At 40.1% G+C, this 27,500-nt stretch overlaps 1 protein-coding gene across 1 annotated transcript in view; it reads left to right on the forward strand.

Moving 5' to 3' along the window:
* LOC128659669 (mitochondrial potassium channel ATP-binding subunit-like) overlaps window positions 1-27,500 on the forward strand; it is a 343,891-nt gene that overhangs the window by 77,268 nt on the left and 239,123 nt on the right. The window contains exons 2-4 of the mRNA XM_053713238.1: window positions 5,558-5,879; window positions 5,993-6,148; window positions 18,886-18,980. Of these exons, the coding sequence (XP_053569213.1) occupies window positions 5,558-5,879; window positions 5,993-6,148; window positions 18,886-18,980 (573 nt within the window). The remainder of the gene's footprint in view (window positions 1-5,557; window positions 5,880-5,992; window positions 6,149-18,885; window positions 18,981-27,500) is intronic.

Here is a 27,500-nt window from a genome sequence, read left to right on the forward strand (position 1 = left end):
ATTCTCCTTATCTGATTTTTCATTCAGACAAGGTAATTCTGCGTACCAAACCTGGGTTTTTACCTAAGGTGGTTTCTAACAGGAATATCAATCAAGAGATTGTTGTTCCATCATTGTGTCCTAATCCTTCTTCAAAGAAGGAACGTCTTTTGCATAATCTGGACGTAGTCCGTGCCTTGAAGTTTTACTTACAAGCTACTAAAGATTTTCGTCAAACATCTGCCCTGTTTGTCGTTTACTCTGGACAGAGGAGAGGTCAAAAAGCTTCGGCAACCTCTCTCTCCTTTTGGCTTCGGAGCATAATACGCTTAGCCTATGAGAGTGCTGGACAGCAGCCCCCTGAAAGGATTACAGCTCATTCTACTAGAGCTGTGGCTTCCACCTGGGCCTTTAAAAATGAGGCCTCTGTTGAACAGATTTGCAAGGCTGTGACTTGGTCTTCGCTTCACACCTTTTCAAAATTTTACAAATTTGATACTTTTGCTTCTTCGGAGGCTGTTTTTGGGAGAAAGGTTCTACAGGCAGTGGTTCCTTCCGTTTAAGTTCCTGCCTTGTCCCTCCCATCATCCGTGTACTTTAGCTTTGGTATTGGTATCCCACAAGTAATGGATGATCCGTGGACTGGATACACTTAACAAGAGAAAACATAATTTATGCTTACCTGATAAATTTATTTCTCTTGTAGTGTATCCAGTCCACGGCCCGCCCTGTCCTTTTAAGGCAGGTCTAAATTTTAATTAAACTACAGTCACCACTGCACCCTATGGTTTCTCCTTTCTCGTCTTGTTTCGGTCGAATGACTGGATATGGCAGTGAGGGGAGGAGCTATATAGCAGCTCTGCTGTGGGTGATCCTCTTGCAACTTCCTGTTGGGAAGGAGAATATCCCACAAGTAATGGATGATCCGTGGACTGGATACACTAAAAGAGAAATAAATTTATCAGGTAAGCATAAATTATGTTTTTTAGTTGTATTTCATATAATTCTCCTACTTAAAAATGTATCATTTATATTCTCCTGTGGAGGACTGGAAGTTCTCCTGCAAGTTCCTACCTTAAGGTTCTCCATAGCTACAGTGGAGAGCAGCATTAGAAATCTATTCTCTACCAGTTGTAGACGCAGTTACACACAAAAAGGGCTGCAAAAATGATCTATAACAAAGCACAATAATAATGTATGATGGAGTTAAAAAATATATAATGGAGCAGCAAAATAATATATAACAGAGCACAAAAATAATATCTATTGGGGCATAAAAATAAGATAAAAAAGCTAAAACTGAAGCACAAAAACAATGAAAATGTAGATCTATTTTCTATTTCTCCTCAGCTCTCCTATGGAGAAAAAAACAACTTTTTTATATAAAAAAATAATGTGCGCCTCTCCATAGGCGAGCGGCGGAGAACTGATAGGAGAACAGAAAGGAGAATTCCCCAAATGATTGATAAATCGAGCCCTTAGTGTTTATATGATTATATACATATATATTTAGTGTTTATATGATTATATACATATATATTTATGTGTTTATATTATTATATACATAAATATTTACGGCTAGATTTAGAGTTTTGCGTTAGCCGTCAAAAGCAGCGTTAAGGGGTCCTAACGCTGCTTTTGGCCGCCCGCTGGTATTTAGAGTCAGGCAGGAAAGGGTCTAACGCTCACTTCCCTGCCGCGATTCCAGGCTACCGCAGATCCCCTTACTCCAATTGCGTATCCTATCTTTTCAATGGGATCTGCCTAACGCTGGTATTTGGAGTCTTGGGAGAAGTGAGCGGTAGACCCTCTACCAACAAGACTCCTACCGCCAAAAAAAGTCAGTAGTTAAGAGCTTTATGGGCTAACGCCGGAATATAAAGCTCTTAACTACTGTGCTCTAAAGTACACTAACACCCATAAACTACCTATGTACCCCTAAACCGAGGCCCCCCCCACATCGCCGCCACTCTAATAAAAATTTTTAATCCCTAATCTGCCCCCCCCCACGTCGCCGCTACCTAACTACACTTATTAACCCCTAATCTCCCGCCCGCACCGTCGCCGCTACTATAATAAAGTTATTAACCCCTAAACCTAACCCTAACACCCCCTAACATAAATATAATTTAAATTAAACAAAATAATATTTCTAAAATTAAATAAATTAATCCTATTTAAAACTAAATACTTACCTATAAAATGCATATCTAATATAGCTACAATATAAATAATAATTACATTGTAGCTATTTTAGGATTTATATTAATTTTACAGGCAACTTTGTATTTATTTTAACTAGGTACAATAGCTATTAAATAGTTAATAACTATTTAATAGCTACCTATTTAAAATAAATACAAAATTACCTGTAAAAAAAATCCTAACCTAAGTTACAAATACACCTAACACTACACTATCATTAAATTAATTAAATAAATTACCTACAATTACCTAAAATACAATACAATAAAATAAACTATTCTATAATACAAAAAAAAAACAATTACAAAAAATAAAAAAGAATTACAAGCAGTTTAAACTAATTACACCTAATCTAAGCCCCCTAATAAAATAAAAAAAGCCCCCCAAAATAAAAAAATCCCTTTTTTATTTTATTAGGGGGCTTAGATTAGGTGTAATTAGTTTAAACTGCTTGTAATTCTTTTTTATTTTTTGTAATTTAGTTGTGTTTTTTTTTGTATTATAGAATAGTTTATTTTATTGTATTTTATTTTAGGTAATTGTAGGTAATTTATTTAATTAATTTAATGATAGTGTAGTGTTAGGTGTATTTGTAACTTAGGTTAGGATTTATTTTACAGGTAATTTTGTATTTTTTTTTAACTATGTAGCTATTAAATAGTTATTAACTATTTAATAGCTATTGTACCTAGTTAAAATAAATACAAAGTTGCCTGTAAAATAAATATAAATCCTAAAATAGCTACAATGTAATTATTATTTATATTGTAGCTATATTAGGGTTTATTATAGGGTTAGAGTTAGGTTTAGGGGTTAATAACTTTATTATAGTAGCGGCGACGGTGCGGGCGGGAGATTAGGGGTTAATAATTGTAGGTGGCGGCGATGTTAGTGAGGGCAGATTAGGAGTTAATAACATTTATTATAGTGTTTGCAAGGCGGGAGTGTGGCGGTTTTGGGGTTAATACATTTATTATAGTGGCGGCGAGGTACGGTCGGAAGATTAGGGGTTAATAAGTGTAGGTAAGGTAGCGGCGACGTTGGGGGGGCAGATTAGGGGTTAATAAATATAATATAGGGGTCGGCGGTGTTAGGGGCAGCAGATTAGGGGTACATAGGGATAATGTAGGTTGCGGCGGTGTACGTTGCGGCAGATTAGGGGTTAATAATAAAATGCAGGTGTCAGCGATAGCGGGGGCGGCAGATTAGGGGTTAATAAGTGTAAGGTTAGGGGTGTTTAGACTCGGGGTACATTTTAGGGTGTTAGGTGCAGACTTAGGAAGTGTTTCCCCATAGGAAACAATGGGGCTGCGTTAGGAGCTGAACGCTGCTTTTTTGCAGGTGTTAGGTTTTTTTTCAGCCCAAACTGCCCCATTGTTTCCTATGGGGATATCATGCACGAGCACGTTTTCCCAGCTTACCGCTACCGTAGTCAACGCTGGTATTGAGGGTTGAAGTGGAGCTACATTAGGCTCAACGCACCCTTTTTTTGAGCCTAATGCAGCACCTCAGACAACGCTAAATACCAGCGTTGTTGGAAGGGTGCACTGGGAAAAAAGTAGCGTTAGCTACGCGGGTCTTTACCGACAAAACTCTAAATCTAGACGTTAGTCTTTATATGAATATATATGTGTGTGTGTGTGTGTGTGTGTGTATGTATGTTGTATGTGTATGTATATATATATATATATATATATATATATATGTGTGTATATATATATGTGTGTGTATGTGTATATATATATGTATATATATATGTATATGTGTGTGTGTGTGTGTGTGTATATATATATATATATATATATATATATATATATATATATATATATATATATATATATATATAATCAATGTAAATATTTGCATAGGAAATTAGCACATCTAGGCAAGATTCGCCGCTTGTTTTTCCCAGAAATACTTCATATACAATGTTACCAATGCACAAGAGAATTCTGGGTAAGATATGCAAATTAGATATGCAAATTCTCATTTTTTTTTGCTTCAAGTACTGTTTTAACACAGCAATCCTTTTAACAGGATTATTGGAGCAAACCAGAAATCACTCACTAGACAGCCTGTTTCGTTCATTTTGGAACTAATCAGTAGGAGATAGATTTCTGGTTGCTGCATTGGTAAAGCTACTTTCAAGGTTAAACCAAAATTCATTAAAATTATGGGGGGAGATCTCCAACTGATGAGTTCCAAAAAGAACGAAACAGGCTGTTTTAGTGAGTGATTTCTGGTTTGCTGCTACCCGAGAAACTCTCAGGTAGCTTTTACCCCAGAAACTCTCTGATTACACTGTTTCCAATGCAGCAAAGGATTCTGGGGGAGATATGCAAATGAGGTTCACAATGACTCACTTTTTTACTTCTAGCCTGCTTTTTAAGGCAGACTTCCCTTTACGCCATAGCATCGCTGCATTACACAGCTTCTAAGCTTAGCTAGGGGTAGTACAGTGATTCAGACCAATCCCAGGACAGCTGTTTCGTGGTTATTGCCACTCATCAGCTGGGAGTAGGTTGAATCACTGCTTGGTAAAGGACCTGCAAGTGCATTTTGTTTGGAGGACTATTCATTGCATTCTTGCACCCAGGCGGATGACCATAGGAGGGTAACACTGTAATCTGGACGGTATTATATATATATATATATATATAGTGGGGCTGAGGTTACTCTTTAGAGTCTGGACAGTCCCTGACTTCACTTCACAAACTGAAACATTTGCTCTAAAGAGAAAGCTGCACTGAGGGATAACAAGGCAGCGCTCCCTAACCATGACAGTCCCGTAATATGCGGGACATTGGGGAATTCTTTTTTCACATCTGTATGAATAAGTGAAAAACCTGCATCAGACACTATGTGCGTATTCAGCTGCCGTGCGTTAGATTTGCTTCTCTGTAATCCCTTTTGCAACGTCATCTGTCCTCACTCGGTACTTTACTTGTATTTATTTATTGTTTTCAAGCAACCCTGACCGGTTATCCAATAAACCCACTTATGAATTGGTTTGGGCAGCACCTGCATGATTAACCCTAACCATGACTCAGCCCTCCCACTGCAGTTAACCCTAACCATAACCTTCCCATACTTACCTGGCCTAGCCCTTCATAGAAATAAATACTAATGTTTTAGCAGCTGCAACCAGCCATAAAGTATATATTATTATTTTGGAAAATATGTATAAATGAATTCCTCATAATAGTGGTGATCAGTGTATAATAAGGTATTTGTTCGTGACAGTTTGATTTGATCAGCAAGCACCGGATCTAGATCCATGTCAGGGCTTTCCGCTCCTCAATAATTGTGCAAAATTGGGTACATCTGTAGGGTTTGGCATTTGATAACTCTAACATCTCTGTTTATTTCCCAGGTTTGGAGGCCTTGATATCCGCCTGTCCACTCTCTCTCGGCCCCCAGCTTCCTCCTCATTGCGTTTGTACGTACGACTGCGAGATGCCTTGCTCCGTCCATCATGTTTCTCTAACAGACCCTTTTCCAAGGGCAGGATACTGGCCCTGCTGGTTGGTCCTGCCTCTGCGTGTGCGGGAGGGAGGGTCGTGCTGTGCCAACTGGAACATAGTAACCACCCCATGATCACAGCTGAGAAGGCCATACCAGAGCCAGAATTCAACTGGAGCGAGTTCTGGAAGCTCCTGCGGCCCCAGCTGTTGGCCCTGATGACTGCTGTGATTGTAAGTATCCCCTATCTGCAGCTGCACCGTAAAGCTCACATGAATCCGAAGGGCGTCTTATAACACAACTTCCCCATCATAAGATATTTACTTAAGCCACTCCTCTTTTTCAGCTCTCGTTTGGTGCCGCGGTACTGAACATACAGATTCCACTGATCCTGGGCGAGTTGGTAAACGTGGTGTCCCGCTTTACCAGAGAGCATGCTGGGAACTATCTGCGTGAAGTGCAGGGCCCTGCTATGCGGCTGCTTTGTCTGTATGGAGTACAGGTAGGTGCTGTGGGTTACAGCGGAAGAGAATAGATGGTCAACAAATTAACCCGACTGCACCCAGAGGTGCTGGTAACTCATGGTCATCGGGGGATTTTTATTTCTTTACATAAATCATTAACATAATCATTAAAATAAGTAATCAACCCTTGTAGAGGCATTTTCTCCCTTTTTTGAGCACTTACATTAGTTAGATCATAAGCAGGAGCCTCAGACCCTTCTATACAGGTCGCCTCATGTTTTGTATGTCAGTCATTGTCTCATTTTGTACAGCGCAGACAAAAGATCATCTAAATTGAAGGTAACTTCCTGGGATTAATTGATAATATTTATTGTGATATGAAAGCAACTCTATTAATCAATAATGGAATCTCATACTCCTTTATACTGACAAGGGGCACCTGTCTGAGTTGTCCCTTGTCTCCTATTTTATTTGACCTAGTTTTGGAGCCTTTAGCTATCAAACTAAGGGAAACTTTAGGTAAAGTTTCAATCCAAACCTCGTTATTTGCTGATGACCTTCTCCTATTTGTATCTGATCCAAAAGACTATATAGAAACTATTCTTAATCTTTTAGAAGAATATAGTCTAGTTTCTGGCTATAAAACAAACCTGGCAAAATCTAAAATATCAATTTACAGAAACAGATTCCTTGGACTACTTAGGCTTAAAAATTTCAGCTGATCCTACAAATTGGTATGGAGACAATATTTCTCAAATTTTGCAGGAAAATAAGGATAAGATGAAGAGCTGGGTAGGTTTGCTAGTTTTGGTGAGGGGCAAAATTAATCTTTTTAACCCTTTGAGTGCTAATGACGGCTCTGAGCCGTCACAGAGTTTCCCCCTCTGGTGCTAATGACGGCTCGGAGCTGTCACTAGCACTCTCCCACCTTGAAGGAGATCTGGGGGCTCCCACCCACTCCTACCCCGGCGATCGTGCCTGTAGAGTGACAGGTATCGCCGGGGCTTCCCGTTTTGCGTGATGACGTCACCACGCAACTTTATTTATACTTAACAATGATACGTATAGGAGCAGGGGGCATGCTTCTTAGAAGCCTGTATCTCAGGCATCTAAGCAGCTACCGACCCCCAAGACCCACCATTGGAAAGATAATCACCTAACCTTTCCAACAGTGATAGTCTTGGGGGTCTGAAATTTTTTTTTTAAAAAAGTTAAAAAAAAAATTGTTAAAAAAATATAAAAATGAAAAAAATCATTAAAAAAATCTTAGCACCCAGGTGGGAAAGTGCTTAGCATTCAAAGAGTTAAAATGTCTATCGTTCCCAAGATTCTATACGTACTAAGGATGCTCCTTTTTATTAAAGGGACAGTCAAGTCCAAAAATTGTTTTATGATTTAATTAGGGCATGTCATTTCAAACAACTTTCTAATTTACTTTTATCACCAATTTTGCTTTGTTCTCTTGATATTCTTAGTTGAAAGCCAAACCTAGGAGGTTCATATGCTAATATCTTAGACCATGAAGGCCGCCTCTAATCTGAAAGCATTTTGAAAGTTTTTCACCACTAGTGGTGTTAGTTCATGTGTTTCATATAGATAATTTTGAGCTCACGCATGTGAAGTTACCTATGAGTCAGCACTGATTGACTAAAATGCAAGTCTGTCAAAAGAATTGAAATAAGGGGCAGTTTGCAGAGGCTTAGATACAAAGTAATCACAGAGGTTAAAAGTATATTAATATAACTCAGATAAGGGGGCAGTCTGCAGAGACTTAGATACAAGGTAATCACAGAGGTAAAAAGTATATTAATATAACTGAGATAAGGGGCAGTCTGCAGAGGCTTAGATACAAGGTAATCACAGAGGTAAAAAGTATATTAATATAACTGAGATAAGGAGCAGTCTGCAGAGGCTTAGATACAGGGTAATCACAGAGGTAAAATGTATATTAATATAACTGAGATAAGGGGCAGTCTGCAGAGGCTTAGATACAAGGTAATCACAGAGGTAAAAAGTACATTAATATAACTGAGATAAGGAGCAGTCTGCAGAGGATAAGATACAAGGTAATCACAGAGGTAATAAGTATATTAATATAACTGAGATAAGGGGCAGTCTGCAGAGGCTTAGATACAAGGTAATCACAGAGGTAAAAAGTATATTAATATAACTGAGATAAGGGGCAGTCTGCAGAGGCTTAGATACAAGGTAATCACAGAGGTAAAAAGTATATTAATATAACTGAGATAAGGGGCAGTCTGCAGAGGCTTAGATACAGGATAATCACATAGGTAAAAAGTATATTAATATAACTCAGATAAGGGGGCAGTCTGCAGAGGCTTAGATACAAAGTAATCAGAGGTAAAATATATATTTTAATATAACTGAGATAAGGGGGCAGTCTGCAGAGGCTTAGATACAAGGTAATAACAGAGGTAAAAAGTATATTAATATAACTGAGATAAGGGTGCAGTCTGCAGAGGCTTAGATACAAGGTAATCACTATATAACAGTGTTGGTTATGCAAAACTAGGGAATGGGTAATGGGTAACTAGGGATGGTATAACTTTGCAACCTTCCTGTGTCTTTCAATTGATTGTCTGTTACAGACATTTAGATATTCGACTTGGGAATTGGCGGAACATGTTTGCTCTCCGCATTCTCTAAACTTTGTTGTCTACGCCTCAGATAGGGATCTAGGAAGATCGATCTCCACTCATCCCTTGGTTAGGGATATCTTGGGGGTCTGGAGGAAATCCCTGAAGGTGTTGGGAATTACATCAAAGATCTCTAAATGGATGCCAGTAGAGGGCAATATGTATTTCACTCTTGAGAATACAGTAAATATATTTAGTAAATGGTCACCCATTAAACTCTTATTAAAGATCTTTTTGACTTTGATCCTAAGAAACTTTATACCTTTGTTAAATTTCAGAAAGAGCAAATGTCCACAGCACCAAATTCAAGAATAAGTTCTGTGTTTTATTTTTTTTGCTTAGTAAAAGCATCAAGGCACACAACAGCAACAAATACAACGTTTCCGTTATTCACCCTTACTCATGCTAATACAGGACACCTGTATGTTGCTCCTTATATACCATATCCATTAACTCTTACAATGCCACTCAAATACATATAATACACATATGCTGCCACCTAGTGGCCAGTACAAAGCTGTATGTTACCTTATCAGAGATGGTCATATTTTATTTCAACATACATATATATTTTATTTCAGAAATACTGACATATCAATCTCTCTGTTGATACCCCTGGGTGTTAGTTTTTTTAATTTGTGAATCCAGAAGATTCTTTCCTTTTAAGCAGTAGTTCCCTATTTCCACCTCTTCTCAATGTACCCACACTGTCAATAATTTGCCATCTTAACTGGGATATATTATGCCCTGCCTCAAGAAAATGACCGGCCACTGGTGCCTTCCTGTCACCATAGCTTATTTTGGATCTGTGTTGGCTGAGTCTGTCTTTGCTTTTCCTCACTGTCTTTCCCAAATAGTTTCTGGAACAGAATATCCAATAGATACCATATATAAAAACCATTTATGGTGATTTTTTTCCCTGTATGGGTATGTACAAATTGCTTGCCCTTTATTACTAGCGCAGCCTAAGCGAGGGTAGGTACCATGTTTTTTTAGGGGATATAACCTTCATTTCCTTTCTTACCGGTCCCTATATCATTTTTAACCACCAAATCTTTTATGTTTGGAACACGTCTATATGCCATAAGGAGATATTGCTGAAAACTTTTACTTACCTATTACATTTTTTTAGGATGTGCTAATGTTTTTTCATAATCTGAGATATTTCTTGACTATACGGATTGTATTGTGTGACACATACTAATCTGTCATTTTTCTTCTTGGGTTTCCGTGCCAATTTATTCACTTCTTCAACAACCTTATTTTTTTCTGCCTCAATAAGCTTAGAAAGATAACCCCGCTGAGTAAATCTGTCATTTTATTAAATCTCTGATCCACCAAAGAACTCTCACTCACTATTCTTTGTACCCTTATCATCTTACTTCGAGGGAGAGAGTTCTTTAGTGAATCATGATGAAAACTCCCATAGTTTAACAGAGAATTTCTATCAGTAGCCTTCCTGTATATATCAATATGTAAAATGCCTGTAACATCATCCTTGTGCCCCTCTGTGTCCAGGAATGCTATCCTCGCTTCACTGAAATTTAAATGCCATAAGGGATCCAATGTCACCCCACCACCCGCCAAACACGTCATCTATGAAGCGCCACCAGGCTACTCCATATTTTAAGAATAGACTATTCTCATAGACAAATTTGTCTTCAAAATTACTCACAAACATGTTGGCATATGATGGGGTCACATTGGACCCCATAGCAGTTCCTTTCAGCTGTAAATACTACTGGCCATCAAATAAAAAGTAATTACAATATAAAACTATTCTCTTATTATAAATACATATTTTTGCTATAGTTGACATAGTAGCTCCTATAACACTCTCATGCTTGATTGAGGTGTATAGACTACTAACATCTAATGTGTATAGAATGTATTTTGTGTTGTCCAGTGGGATATTTTTAAGTTTTCTATGAAATCATTGGTGTCTTTTATATAAGTGGTTGCTTTCATGACCTCCGGTTGTAAAATTTTATCCAAGTATACTGCTATATTACTAAAGACTGGTTCCACACCATCAACTATGGGGCGTCCCAGGGGTTTTACTTTCTTTAATTAAAGAATTATATCACTAAACTGATAAGAAATTTTCCTCAAATCTGGCAACATCATCCATTAATGGACGCCATTAACCTTTAAAATTGGTCACTATCATCAATCTATAAAATTCTTGGAGCAACAGATGTGAAAAGGTTGTTAAGTGAGTTGGAAAACAATCGGGTAAAATTGGTAGATATTCCTGACCTGGATAGACTCCTTTTTAAAAAGTCTTAATAAAACTCAAACATTTTGTACTTAAGGGAACCCCAATTTAGATTACTTCATAGAGACTATCTTACACCACAAAGGGTGGTTGATGGGAAAGGTAAAAATATATGTTCTAAATGTTCCTATGAAAAAAAAAATCCTGATTTAGGACATCTATTATGGGATTGTCTGAAGCTGAAAAGATTTTGGCTTGAAATAGGATTTCCTTCTTAACATGAGGAGAATCCACGGCTTCATTCATTACTTCTGGGAAAAACAGAACTTGGCCACTAGGAGGAGGCAAAGACACCCCAGCCAAAGGCTTAAATACCTCCTCTCATCCCCCAGTCATTCTTTGCCTTTCATCACAGGAGGATGGCAGAGAAGTGTCAGAAGATACGGAGTAGTTCCTTATGAAGGGTAGCACCCTTCGGTATGGGACTGGAGTTTTAAGTAGTCTTGTCAGCCTCTCAGTGAGAGCATTGACGAATTTAAGGGTCTGAAGATGCAGGGAGAGTCTTTCTGCAAAACCATCCAGACTCGTAGTAACAGCTCCTAAGCAATCAGTGTTGACAAGTTTCACTGCCTGCTTCTATCACTCAAGTCCATATCAAGAGCGATGCTAAAAGACTGTCAAACTTGAGAGACTGTGTGTCTGTTTCACGGCGGTGATTCCGGTAGAAATTGTTTCATTTTATATTCATATGCTAATGCAAGAAGACAGGATCACAGTGTGACTCCTTTTATCTGTATGTAATCAAAGGTTAGTATCTCCGGAAGGGGATTATTAAACAGGGGGGGCTTTACACATAATTTGCTTTATTATGTTTATGCTGCGACATGTGTGAGATGAGGCTCAGGCAGGTGTTGGAACATTCAGGTTTTACTTTCATTTTGGATAGCTGCGCGGCCTGTTAGGTTTGGTGTGCTTCTTCTAGGGGCAGTCCTGCATGGCACACCACGTGACCGGGTGTGGTCACACTGATTTCCTCTTTCCTGACTGTGCGGTTTACAGGAGATGAAGCGGTTTTTCTGTGGGGCCTGGGTCATAGGAGGTGGTGAGTGCCACAGCCATTGGGGGTATAAAGGTGCCATTTATCTTTTTCTATAGTCCATCTTAAAAGCGCAAGTTATGGAGGACTCTGATACATTAGAGGGTACTCCCTCTTTAACTAAATCTAATACCTGCTTTTATTGTGAGGATGCTACGGTATGCCCGCCTGCTCAATTATGTTCCACATGCCTTGATAAAGTACTTATATCTAAGAAAACCAAGATGTTTAATACCACTGAGCCGTCCCGTGAGGTACGTTTCCTGCATTAATCTACTATTACACATGCAGCTTCCTATTGCACTGCTAATTCTCCTTCGGGAGGGGCTCTCTTACCGCCAGACTTTACTGAACAACTTCAATCGGCAGTGTCTGTGACCTTCAATGCTTTACCTCGCCCTGCTAAGCGCAAGCGAAAGCTCATATATTGCTATCCTTCACAGGGGTCATCTACCAACTTGTTGGATTTATCTGATTCAAGATTATCCACTGATGAGGATGCCTCTGATACTTCAGAGGATGCTCTTTCTGGGTCGGAATCTGCTGCCTCTAAACCTCCGGCTGCGGAGGAACCAGACTTTAGATTTAGGATTGAACACTTACGCTTTCTGTTAAAGGATGTTTTGGCTACTTTAGAGGTCCCAGAACCTAAATTACCAGAGGAACCTTCTATTCCTAAACTTGATAAGGTTTATGAGGACAGGGTGGTGCCACAGACTTTTCCGGTTCCTGTAAAGATGGCGAATATTAATTAAGAATGAATTGGAGAGACTTGGGTCTTTTTCCCCTTCTTCTTCCTTTCAAAAATTGTTCCTGTTTCCGGCACTATCTCCACGCTTGCTAAGCGCACTACTATCCCACTTGAGGATAGTTTGTCGTTTAAGGAGCCCATGGATAAGAAGCTAGAAACTTTGTTAAGAAAGATTTTCAGCACATGGATATTTGTTTCAACCGGCAGCGGTGGCTGGATCCGCTACCTATTGGTGCAACTCTTTATTGGAGATGATTGAGGTGGAAGGTCCCCTTGACGAGATCCAGGAAAGAATTAAGGCCTTGAGGGTAGCTAATTCTTTTATCTGTGATGCAAATATGCAGATTATTTGCCTGAATGCCAGGACATCAGGTTTTTCTGTTCTAGCCCGTAGGGCACTCTGGCTGAAGTCTTGCTCTGCGGGTATGACTTCCATTTAAGGGGAAGATTGTTTTTGGTCCAGGCCTGGACATGATCATATCCACGGTCACTGGGGGCAAAGGTGCCTTCCTACCGCAGGATAAGAAGAATAAACCTAAAGGACAGGGTCCTAATTTTCGTCCCTTTCATTTGGATAAGTCCCAATGCCAGTAACCCTCCGCGAAACCTGAACAGTCCAAGGGAACTTGGAAACCACCTCAGTCTTGGAATAAATCCAAGCAGAACAAGAAGCCTGCCGAGGCAAAATCGACATGAAGGTGGTGGCCCCCGATCTGTCACTGGATCGTGCTGGGGCAGACTTTTTCTCTTTGTGGAGGCTTGGCTTGGGGACGAGCAAGACCCTTGAGTTCTGGAGGTCATCGCTCAGGGATACAGGATAGGTTTAAAATCTCATCCACCCAGGGGCAGATTCCTCTTATCAAACCTGTCTTCAAGACCAGAAAAACGGGTAGATTTTCTCGAGTGTGTGAGGGATCTCTCCTCCCTGGGAGTAATTGTGCTGGTACCTCTAGCAGAGAGAGGTCTGGAGTACTACTTAAACCTTTTTGTGATCCCAAAGAAGGAGGATACGTTTTGCCCCGATTCAGGACCTAAAGTGCTTAAACGAGTTCCTGTCGGTCCCATCATTCAAAATGGAGACTATAAGGTCCATTCTGCCCTTAGTTCAAGAGGGACAGTTCATGACTACTTTAGACTTGAAGGATGCTTACCTTCATGTTCCAATACACAAGGATCACTTCAAGTTCTTAAGATTTGCGTTTCTGGACCAGCACTTCCAGTTTGTTGCACTTCCATTTGGTCTAGCTACTGCCCCAAGAGTCTTTACGAAGGTTCTGGGGGCTCTGCTCATGGTGGCGAAAACCAGAGGTATAGCAGTAGCGCCATACTTGGATGACATCCTGGTTCAGGTTCCATCCTGTCGGCTGGCAGAGGACCATTGTCTCTTCTACTTCTTCTTCGATCTCATGGATGGAAGATAAACTTAGAAAAGAGTTCTCTGGTTCAATAATAGATCCCATATCCATGAGGATATATCTTACAGATCAGAGACGTTGCAAAATTACTTCCAATTGTCTTGCCCTCTAGACGTTCTTAAGGCCCTCTGTGGCCTGGTGTATGGAGGTAATTGGGCTCATAGTGTCCAGCATAGACATCGTCCCATTCGCCAGATTCCATCTCAGACCTCTTCAGCTGTGCATGCTGAGTCAATAGAATGGCGACCACTTGGATCTGTCACAACAGATTTCTCTGGAAAAACAACCAGTCGAGAGAATTTACACAACAAAAGGGTGAGCGCTAATAAATAGCTAGTGATAACCTCAATGATATATAAGCATGTAAATACAATTAGAATTGCCAGCAATTTGGCATGTTAAAGGAAAGTTCAATTTCAGATTAAGAAGTGTATGTTTCTTCCCAACAATGGCAGCCTCCTCCTCACCAACAATGGTCCAGAGATGCTATATAAAAGACAAAACAAAGGGGCGCCTCATGTGTAGTATAATCAAATAAGCATAAAGCCACAGAAAAAGCAAAATGGGTACTCACAAGGCTCTGGAGCACACCTATGTGCTTGTAGGGACAGGCTGCAGATTTTATCAGGTGTGACAGCTCACCCACAGAGGATATCAGTCATTAACTGTAGTAGGAAAATAAAACGCAGGAAAAGCACCAAATTGTGCAGATCACAAAGGATATGGTGTTTGACTTAGCACAAAGAAAGATTGGGTACTCGCATGTTAGATGAGCACACTTATGTGCTAGTAGGAGCAAGCTGGCATATTATGGTAAGGTGTGTCAGCTCACCACCAAGGGACTTTTCCTTAGGATGCAATATCCAAAAGTGGCAGACTTCAGTGTGTTAGGTTCCACTCCAAGCAGGTGCAGGCAGGTAAAATCACTCACAAGAGTATTTTTTAAAAATTAAAAAGTTCTATTTATTAAAAACAAATTAAAATACATATACAAAGGAGTGAACTAGGGGCATACAGTCAAGCCCCCTGTAAATGCAACGTGTTTCTCAGCTCATACGCCGCTGTCACACCTGATAAAATCTGCAGCCTGTCCCTACAAGCACATAGATGTGCTCCAGAGCCTTGTGAGTACCCATTTGGCTTTTTCTGTGGCTTTATGCTTATTTGATGATACTACACGAGGCGCCCCTTTGTTTTGTCTTTTATATAGCGGTCAAGAGAATTGCTCTCTTGGTGGCTCTGTCCAGATCACCTGTCCCAAGGGACATCCTTCTTGAGACCATCCTGGGAGATTGTGACTATGGACGTAAGTCTTATCAGGATGGGGAGCTGTTTGGGGTGCCAGGAAGGCACAGGGCCTGTGGTCTTGAGAGGAATCTCTCCTCCAGATCAACATTTTGGAACTTCGAGCGATCTTCAATGCTCTGAAGGCTTGGCCTCTTCTGGGTTCGTCCCAGTTTATCAGATTCCAATCAAACAACATAACCTCAGTGGCTTACATCAACCATCAGGGGGGAACGAGGAGCTCCCTAGCAATAAGGGAAGTATCTCGGATTCTGGAATAGGCGGAGGCCCACAACTGCTCACTGTCAGCAATCCACATTCCGGGTGTGGACAACTGGGAAGCGGATTTTCTCAGCAGACAATCGTTTCATCCGGGGGGAATGGTCTCTCCATCCCGAGGTGTTTGCGGATATTTTCAACATATGGGGGACGCCGGAGATAGATCTCATAGCGTCCTGACTCAATACCAAGCTACCCAGATACAGGTCGCGGTCCAGGGATCCTCAGGCAGAGCTGATTGATGCATTAGCAGTACCTTGGAGGTTCAGTCTAGATTACATTTTTCCACCGTTACCACTTTTCCCTCGTGTAGTGGCCCACATCAAGCTTCGGCAATTCTAATTTGCTCCATCGTGGCTGCGAATGATGTGGTTCGCTGACCTGGTGGGGATGTCCTCATCTCCTCCATGGAGGTTACCTTGTCGCAGGGATCTGCTGGAATAGGGTCCTTTTTATTTATCAGAATCTAGATTCTCTGAGGCTGACTGCGTGGAGATTGAACGCTTAGTTCAAGCTAAAAGGCCAGTCACTCATTGCATCTATTATAAGGTGTGGAGGTCCTACTTATTCTGGTGTGAAGAGCGTGGATTCACCTGGCATAAGGTCAAGGTGTCCAGGATTCATTCCTTTTTCCAGGATGGTTTGGAGAAGGGCCTTTCTGCTAGTTTCCTAAAGAGACAGATTTCAGATCTATCTGTGTTATTGCACAAGAGGCTCACTGAGCTTCCTGATGTGCAGTCCTTTGTTCAGGCTCTGTCTAGAATCAGGCCTGTGTTTAGACCTACCGCTCCTCCTTGGAGCTTAAATCTAGTTCTTAAATTTTTGCAGAGGACTCTGTTTGAGCCTATGCATTCGGTTGACATTAAATTACTGTCTTGGAAGGTTCTTTTTCTACTGGCTATTGCTTCTGCACGCAGAGTCTCTTAGATGGAGGCCTTGCAATGTGAGACTCCTTTTACCTAGTTTTTCATGCTGATAAGGCTGTTCTTCGTACTGTTTTGTTTTTTTCCTAAGGTCGTTTCTGATCGTAACATCAATCAGGAGATTGTGGTTCCTTCCTTGTGTCCTAATCCTTCTACTTCGAAGGAACGGTTACTTCATAATTTGGATGTGGTTCAGGCTTTGAAATTCTAGCTTCAAGCTACGAAGGATTTTAGACAGACTTCTTCCTTGTTTGTTGTCTATTCTGGGAAGCTTAGAGGGCAGAAGGCCTCTTCCACTTCCTTATCTTTTTGGTTGAGGAGTATTATTCGCTTAGCATATCAGACAGCGGGGCATAAGCCTCCTCAAAGGATTACGGCTCATTCAACTAAAGCTGGGGCTTCATCTTGGGCCTTCAAGAATGAGGCCTCTATGGAGCAGATTTGTAGGGCGGCTACCTGGTCCTCCTTACATACTTTTTCAAAGTTTTACAAATTTGACGATTTTGCTTTGGCTGAAGCAGCTTTTGGGAGAAAGGTTTTGCAGGCTGTGGTGCTCTCAGAATAAGGTCCGCCTCTCTCTTACCCTCCCGTTTTCATTCAGTGTCTTCTAGAGCTTGGGTATATGTTTCCCACAAGTAATTAATGAAGCCGTGGACTCTCCTCCATATTAAGAAGGAAAACATAAATTATGCTTACCAGATAATTTCCTTCTGTATGAGGAGAGTCCACGTCTCCCACCCGTTTTTCTCCGTTGGACGGACCTACATTTTTGTTTATTCTTTTGGCACCCTTTATACCCTGATATTTCTCCTACTGTTTCTTGTTCCCTTGGCAGAATGACTGGGGGAGGAGGGGAGTGGGGGAGGTATTTAAGCCTTTGGCTGGGGGCCAGGTTCTGTATTTCCCACAAGTAATGAATGAAGCCGTGGACTCTCCTCATACAGAAGGAAAGGAAATTATCTGGTAAACATAATTTATGTGTATATATATATATATATATATATATATATATATATATATATATATATATAATCTCCTCTTGTGCCTGATGTTTGTTATGGTGTCACTTACTGTCTCTTTAATGATCCAGCAGATACATGCAGTGCATATATAAATAATTTCCTGTTTGACATTCGTTATGGTGTTACTTACCGCCCCTTTAAAGGGACAGTCTACACCAAAAACTGTTAGAGCCTGATATTCACAACCTTGCCGGCATGAAAAAAAAACACACAAAATCTTTGGGATTTTTTTTAGACCTTGTATTGGAACGCAGGAGTCTCTGTTTCACATAAAGATCACTACAAAGCAACATTAACATTTTTTCAAGCTGAAATTTGTTTAGCAGGTATATGTTGTGTATACATAGTAAGGGACAAACAGGTAACCTATGTATACACAACATGTACCTACCGGATCATTAAAGGGACAGAATACCTTTGTGGCCCTTGTTATGGTCACTTACTGTCCCTTTAATGATCCGGCAGGTGTATGTTGTGTATACATAGGTTACCTGTTTGGCCCTTGTTTTGGTCACTTACTGTCCCTTTAATAATCCGGCAGGTACATGATGTGTATACATAGTAAGTGACCATAACAAGTGCCACACAGTTATTCTGTCACTTAAATGATCTAGTAGGTATATGGTGTGTATACATAGATTACCCCTGTGGCCCTTGTTATGGTCACTTACTGTCCCTTTAATGATCCGGCAGGTACATGATGTGTATATATAGATTACCCGTGTGGCCCTTGTTATGGTCACTTACTGTCCCTTTAATGATCCGGCAGGTACATGTTGTGTATATATAGATTACCCGTGTGGCCCCTGTTTTGGTCATTTACTGTCCATTTAATGATATGGCAGGTACATGTTGTGTATATATAGATTACCCGTGTGGCCCTTGTTATGGTCACTTACTGTCCTTTTAATGATCCAGCTGGCGCATGTTGTGTATATATAAATTACCCTTTGGCCCTTGTTACGGTCACTTACTGTCCCTTTAATGATCCAACAGGTATATGTTGTGTATACATAGATTACTCGTGTCGCCCTTGTTTTGGTCACGTACTGTCCCTTTAATGATCCATCAGGTACAGATTACCCGTGTGGCCCCTGTTTTGCTCACTGACCATTTTCCTCTCCCCTCAGGGACTACTGACCTGCGGCTACATCATCCTGTTGTCTCGTGTTGGGGAGCGAGTCGCTGGTAATATGAGGAAAGCGCTCTTCTCCTCCCTGCTGCGGTAAGTCAGATACTTACTGTAGTGGATTCTGGGTAACAATATGCAAATAACTTCTCCCAGACATCTTCTGTAGTATAAATGTCTGACGCTGCCAGGCGTAGACGGTTATTTCTGTGTGATGCACAAGTCTGTTTATTAGGGGTAGAGATATTTAGATACAGTTAAAGGGACACTGAACCCACATTTTTTTTCTTTCGTGATTCAGACAGAGCAGTAATTTTAAGCAACTTACTAATTTACTCCTATTATCAACTTTTCTTCATTATCTTGGTATCTTTATTTAAAAAAGCAGGAATGTAAGTTTAGATGACTGCCCATTTTTTGTGGACAACCTGGGTTGTTCTTGCTGATTGGTGGAGTATTTTAACCAACCAATAAACAAGTGCTGTCCACAGTACTGAACAAAAAAATAGCTTAGATGCATTCTTTTTCAAATAAAGATAGCAAGAGAACAAAGAAACATTGATAATAGGAGTAAATTATAAAGTTGCTTAAAATTGCATGCTCTATCTGAATCATGAAAGAAAAAATTTGGGTTCAGTGTCCCTTTAAGTATAAAGACTGCATCCGCATGTACAGTGGGAATTGAAAATACTCACATTTTGTTGCTTTGCAGCCTGAAATAAAGACAGACACAGTTTTTGTTTATCCAGTTGTAATTACTCAGTGCAACTTATAACATCCAAGTGAAAGATATAACCAACATATCAGGCAAAAATAAAGACAATCTGAGTTGCAAAAAGGATCACCCCCTTGTGTCAGTATTTTGTTGAACCCCCTTTTGCTTTAATTACAGCCTTTAGTCTGTTGGGATACTGTAGGTCTCTACTAACTTTGCACATTTAGACCGTGCAATATTTGCCCACTCGTCTGCAGAACTGCTCCAGTTCCGTTACATTTGATGGTGACCGTTTGTGGACTGCAGTCTTCAAGTCCTGCCACAGATATTCAATGCGGTTTAAGTCTGGGCTCTGACTAAGCCATGCAAGGACATTCACCTTTTTCTCCTTCAATCACTGTGTGGTCATTTGTGCTGTGTGCTTTGGGTCATTGTCATGTTGGAAGGTAAACCTTCTTCCCATTGACAACTTCCTGGCAGAGGGCAGCAGATTTTCCTCAAGAATTTGACGCTATCCATTATTCCTTCTATCCTTACAAGTGCTCTAGTGCCTGCTGCAGATAAACTCCCCCATAACAGGATATTACCACCCCCATGCTTTACTGTAGGTATGGTGTTATGTGGATGGTGAGCTGTATTGGATTTCCTCCAGACATATCGTTTGGTGTTGAGGCCAAATAATTCAATTTTAGTCTCATCCGAGCTTAACACCTTTTTTCATGTGGCCTCAGAATCTCCTAGGTGTGTTATGGCAAAGATCAGTCGTGACTGCATGTGGCCTTTCTTGAGGAGTAGATTTTTTCTTGCAACTCCCATACAAGCCACATTTGTTGAGAATTTGTGATATTGTTGTCACATGCACACAATGACCACTCTCTGTCATAAATTCCTGCATCTGCTTCAGAGTTGCTGTAGGCCTCTTGGTAGCCTCTTTGACCAGTTTCCTCCTGGCTCTTTCATACGGTTTGGAGCGACGTCCTGATCCAGAGAGGGTCTGTGTTGATCATTTGACAGTGCCTTGCCACCCATAGGTGATTGTTTGCTTCAGTTACACTACTAGGGACTGAGATGCTTCAGGAAAGCTCTTTTCATGCTGAGGTAATCAATATTCCTACAGCTGGGGGGGGGGCGGAGCCAGCTCTGGATCTGAACAGTCGCATAACACAACAGCTCCGAATATATCATTCAGAAAACAAGCTTTATGGCCGTTCAGACTCCTGAACTTTTTTGTATTTGGTAACTCAAAGACTCTGGAGACCTTGCTAGCCAAAATAAGAGTGGAATTCCCTCCAAACGTCCAAACTCTGCATTCTTGACACCAAGCCTACCTCTCAGCCTCTCTAAGAGCAGCCATCTTTGGATCTACGCAGCAATTAAGGTGCACGTCGGTATCGACTGCACGAAACAACTCTCAAAGAACTGATACTGCAAAATAAATCTATAATAGGAGAGTGCAGCTGCTGGGGGCGAGCTAAGATTTATTAAGTGGTAGCCCTTGCATGTAACATCAGGACCTATGGGCTGGACATCATGGCGGTAGTGGAAGCATGGGAACAAGCTATCCTTCAACTAACTACGCAACACTTTTGTCAGTTAGAAAATGAATTTAGGGCAGTACTCCATCTACCTCTGGTGTCTCCTGCAATCTCCTCCGAGTTGGAGACAAAGCGATCCCTAATATTGCACTCTGGATATAGCTATACAGATGAACAGCCAGAGACAAACGATCGTGGGGCCCAATCAACACATACCTCTTTCTTGTCCACTCCACAGTGCCACCTTGAGGCTGACAACACAGAGTACATTGAGCCAGATCATGTAGTGACCCTTCTCCAATGCCAGGACACCACGGAAGATAAAGAGGAGACACGCAACTATGCCTTTGATTCCAGGACCGTTACCTCCTACTGGATGGGGGCAGCTGAAGAAAATGTCTTGATCGCTCCTTTCCCACGATGTGGGCTAATACCTGTGTGGCTTCTAACCAACAAGCTGAATCCCTATTTGGTGCTTAGTATGACTAGAGCCACTACGGCTCAGAAATTAGAACTGACGACGACTGCACCGCATCTTCATAAGTCCGGTATTGGCTGGAAGTGCATCTTCATAAGTCCGGTATTGGCTGGAAAATACTCTCCTGGGACAGATGTGTTTATATCTTACCAAACTGTTATGCAGTTACGTTTATTACAGGGCATGGTAATACTCGTTTGCCTCATAAATAGTCAATATCTGTTTGCAGGAAAATACTGGGTTACATTGTTATGTTTGGGCTAGATGTAAACAATGGATTTCCACTTTATTTTATTTTGGTTTAATCGTTTGTATATGTGATTTTTATACTATAGCTGATACAACTAATAGAGATGCTGGAGAGATATTTGGATTTGCCGTAAACCTGTTTTATTTAGTATGTCTTCTAGTCATATATTACCTACGGCAATCGCGCACACATATTAAATAGCAGAGTTTGGATTAACAATAAAATCTCCCGATAGAGGCTGTAATTACAAGATGCCACCACTAGAGGGGAGTCACAGCTTGATCTACAGGCAAACTGATGCTGTCTGGCAGCCTCTATATTATTACTCTTCTCTCCCTTTGGACTCTTTCTCCTGGGAATCTAGATTGGTTACCCAAAATCACATTTTATAAGTATGGATTTAGGTCACCACTGGGAACATCAGAAATACCCCTCAGGCATCCTGAACCAGCGTCTGGTCTATGTAACTGTATGTGTTATACCCCGTTGCCTTTTGTTTGTTTCTCCGAGGCAGTCAACCTCACTATAGCTATGTAAGGTCCTTATGCCAGTTTATTGTGTGTATATTTGTCATTTCAGCAACTTTATATCACAACCACACAGAGACCCTTTTTAGGTTCGCTTGTTCCGGCTTTCTGATGGTGTCATATTATTATAGATGTTTATGGTATCACTCTGGGACCTACAACTTCTATGGTATAAGCTGATGCGGACATAAAGCACTTTTTTATTAAGATCTACTCATGTGCTACGCTAAGCCTCCAGAGACCTTTCAAAACTAAAAAGCGTTATGGTGGTAATGTCTCCTATATACCCTGTATTGCTCTTGTTTTCCTTTGTAAGATTTAGTTTTCTCCCTGCAATGGGTACCGTTATATAGGCACAAATGGTTTAACCTTCTATGTTTGTGGCTCTGTTTGTTTTAGTTTTTCCATGGTGTGATTTCCTTTGGAGCCTGTCAATGCTTAAGAGTTTAATGTTGGGATAATAGCCCTCTTATTCATGTGAGACACTCAGTATTTATACGCTGAGTCCCTGTGCATTGTGAGTGATAGATATAGTATTTACCATAACCTGTTTACCAATGTATAAGTTACATGTTTATTCTCAATTCCTCTCATACATGTAACCTGTTAATATACATGTACTGTTGTCTTTTATAAGATGGTGGCAGGTTGGATATCGTGCAGGCACTTTATTCGTTACAAATCTTCACTTGACTCCTCCCGGAGCTGAGTCTAAGTAGATAGTACTGTAGAGATCTGAATCTTCTCAAGTGTTGCACATCTTCCAGTAATAGGCAGTGTCAAGCAATTTAATAATTACTAGCTTCATTTATGTAGTCTATTATAACACTACACGGCTGTTCTACAACAATATGGCCTGCTTTGTTTACAGTCTAACCTTGTCTTGTACCTCCTGTCTATTTGTTTTGTGTGGTTGCGCCACTGGCGGCCAAGGTGGTGTTCCACAAGTAATGAGCATAATTATACTTTATTGTAGGAGGTGATGACTCAAATGCTTGCTAAAAAAGTAGCTTCGCCGGTTAAGTATATATCTTTCTACACCATGTTCTCTAAAGCGTCGGCAATTGTCAGCAATAGGCTCTACAGCTCAACCTTTAATTTCGTAATATTGTTTTAATGCAAATCTATACCCAGTTACCTCCTGTTTTATCCCCCCCCCCTCCCCAACTAAAGTACTCTGGCATTGCCGGAGGCTAAATAAGCGGTTTATCTTGCAAATACCGCCAGTGTACTCCTACCTTTCTATATATAACTGGAGGTAGGTGAGGACTCCCTTTATTCACTCAGGGGCATTGCCCCTTCTTTCATAATTATATGGAGTTGTACCTAGCAGTGGTCGCTTGTTTCATTGGGGTTGCTTTCTCTCTCCTATTGCTTCAAGTGGTTGGGGGTAGGGGTAACCCAATGAATTATAAGTTAACTCAACATTATTCTAAGATAAATCCCTCACTTCCAGACCTTATTCTAGCTAACTTGTGAATCTACCATACAGCCCTACAACTCGCAGCTGTTCAAGTTTATTTTATTTAGTTCACTATATCAGCTTAAAACGGTGATTCATAAAACCATCTTATATTATATTGTGTTTGTATTATTCAAAAAGAGGTTTCAATTTTGACTGTTTATTACTATAATCAATGTTATATGTTATCTTACAGGAAATTAGTCCATTGTATCACTATGTACAATGTCCATGTGTTCTGTTTCATTGTCTTAATCATAGTGAACATGTTATTGAGCAGACATATTGCAGGTTTATCTGATCTTTGTACTATATAATAACCTCAATAAAAACTAAAATAAAAAAATATTCCTACAGCTGATCACAGTTGAAGGTCAAATGGATTTGTGTGTGCCGTTGAGAAGGTGATTACCTACACCTGATTGAGTTTACAAGTAATTTTAGGAGGGGGTGATCCTTTTTGCAACTCAGTGATTCTGTTTTTGAATTGTCTTTATTTCTTTCATGTAATTGGCAAGAGTCCATGAGCTAGTGACGTATGGGATATACAATCCTACCAGGAGGGGCAAAGTTTCCCAAACCTCAAAATGCCTATAAATACACCCCTCACCACACCCACAATTCAGTTTTACAAACTTTGCCTCCTATGGAGGTGGTGAAGTAAGTTTGTGCTAGCTTTCTACGTTGATATGCGCTTCTCAGCATTTTGAAGCCCGGTTCCTCTGAGTGCAGTGAATGTCAGAGGGACGTGAAGGGAGTATCACCTATTGAATACAATGGTCATCCTAACGGGGATCTATTTCATAGGTTCTCTGTTATCGGTCGTAGAGATTCATCTCCTACCTCCCTTATTCAGATCGACGATATACTCTCATTTTACCATTACCTCTACTGATAACCGTTTCAGTACTGGTTTGGCTATCTGCTATATGTGGATGGGTGTCTTTCGGTAAGTATGTTTTTTATTACTTAAGACACTCTCAGCTATAGTTTGGCACTTTATGCATTTATATAAGGTTCTAAATATATGTATTGTACTTATATTTAAATCAACTAAAAAGAAAGGAAGGTTGAAGCCGCAACAAAAGTGTATAAAAAATGTAACTTTTATTGATAATAAGTTTAAAAATCCATGGAGGACACAGGTACAACAATTGAACACACAGTATACGCGTTTTGGCTGAATGCCGAACTCACTACTGCTTAAGAAAACATTGCACACATGCTCATTTAAAAAGGGTGTACTCTGCACCCATTGGTAAAACCAAACACACCTTTCGAATGACGTAACCAACAGTACCTGGGCTATAGAAAACCTAATACATTTCACTCTCTGCTAAACGGCTCTCAAAATTGACTACAAAATAAGATTGATAAGAACCTGTTCGTAACAAATATGAAAAAGCAGATGGTAGAGAGGGATACAATCAAAATATGCAATGCATATTATTAGTAAAGAAATTAAGCTAATGGCCTATTTACATGGAAAAAATGCAAAAACATATACATTTATCAGTAGAAAGAATATAAGAAATACATGGCCAATGAATAATTAAGAATAAGATAAGATAAGAAAAGATAAACCTCCATATTCCCAAAAATTCATAGGATCAAATTCTAAATTAAAATCTGGGGAAGCCTAGATGGACAGCTACAATATGCATCGAAACCCACATCTTTGCCCTAAGCTAAATTAGTCTCCAACCCTTATGGGGTAGAAAATATAATACAAAACATATTGGTTAAAGGTTGGGACATCCACCTAATGTAGACCAACAGACAATTCTGCTAACAGAAGAAAAGTAATCAGAATATAGTGAATGCGATGGCAAGTTGGTAAGTACTCTAGCTTATTCCCAAAAGTTTATAAGATCAAACTCTGCATTTAAACCTAAGGGAATCTTAGTTGACAGCTTAAATATCCAGAGCATCTCACGTTTTTCCAACAATCTCTGTCTATCTCCACCCTTTTTGGGTTTTGGAATGTGATCTATCGCTAACCATCTGAAAGATAATACATCCTTTTGATGTTTAGTTACAAAATGTTGTACTATCGGTGATGTAGATTTGCCTACATTGATAGTAGACAAATGTTCCCTGATACGGGATCTGAGGTCTCGTGTAGTGAGACCCACATATTGAACATTGCAAAAAATACAGGTTATCAGATAGATAACATGGTGTGAGGTACAATTGAGGCAATAATTAATATCATAGGATTTCTGAGTGACTGATGAAGTAAAAGTGTCGGAAATGATGATGTAATCACAAGGTTTGCATCTATTACTCCCACACCTGAACATACCCTTAGATGTTAACCAAGAACTAGTTGTGGCATGAGGATTGCTCAAAACAGTGGGTGATAGTTACCTAGAGTTTTATTCCGACGATAGGAACATCTCATGCCCTCTGAGACACAATCAATGAGCTTATCATCCGCCACAAGTATCTTGAAGTGTTTTTTTACTATATCACAGATGGACTGATAATCAGAGCTGTAATCTGTTACAAAAGTAACTTGGCCCGAGTAGTTTTGTGTGTGACTTTTTATCTTATCCTCAAGTAGAGTGTTTCGATCAATTGTCTGCACTTCTTTGACTGCCCTATTTAACACCTTTCTGGGGTATCCCCTTTTATTTAAACAATCTAAGAGACCCTTTTGGTGTTTCACAAACATTTCGTTTGTAGAGCAATTTCTCTTGGCCCTGATCAATTGACCCTTGGCTATAGAATATGTCACATTTTTGGGATGGCAACTACGGGCATGTAACACAGAGTTGCCCAATATGGGTTTCCTATAGAGGCTGCTCTCAATTTTCCCTGCTTGCGTACCTGTTAAAGTAATATCAAGAAAATGTATAGTATTTTTCTGTACTTCAGAGGTGAAGTGAAGATTGAGATTATTCTGATTTATATAAATCAGAAATTCATCAATACTATCAAAATCACCAGTCCAAATGTACTTATATTTGCCATGAGTCAGGTTTATGTATATTTCCTTTTGCAGACTTTCAGTTTCATATTTGGGGAAAAACATATTTAGGAAATGTTTTTCTTACCTGGGGTTTAGTCTTTTTTCAAATTGACTGCTTTTTTCATTAAAATTCGCTGGCAAAATTAGGCTTGCAAGGGCGCAAAATGCCAAAGTTTATTGCATCATTCTTGGCGCAAGAATTTTTTGGCTTAGTTGACGCTGAGTGTCTTCCACAGGTTGCGTCTTCTATGACGCGAGTGTGTCATTTCCGGATAAAAAAAAAAATTCAGTTTACATTGTGCGTCATACTTGGCGCCAAATGATTTCATTATTTAAAACCCCATTCCTATGTGCCTCTTGCCTTTTTCTATGTCAGAGGGCTATGCTGTTTTTTCCAATTCCTGAAACTGCCATATAAGGAAATTGATAATTTTGCTTTATGTGTTTGTTTTTTCTCTTACATTTGCAAGATGTCTCAATCTGATCCTGTCTCAGAAACCACTGTTGGATCCCTGCTGCCTGATAACAGTTCTACCAAAGCTTCCTGATATTCACTGTTTTGTACAGGCTTTGGTCCGTATCAAGCCTGTCATTAAATCAATCTCTCCTCCTTGGAGTCTTAATTTGGTTTTGAAGGCTTTACAGGCTCCTCCGTTGAAGCCTATGCATTCTTTG

The sequence above is a fragment of the Bombina bombina genome, chromosome 5, assembly GCF_027579735.1.
Source record: "Bombina bombina isolate aBomBom1 chromosome 5, aBomBom1.pri, whole genome shotgun sequence".
Lineage (NCBI taxonomy): Eukaryota > Metazoa > Chordata > Amphibia > Anura > Bombinatoridae > Bombina > Bombina bombina.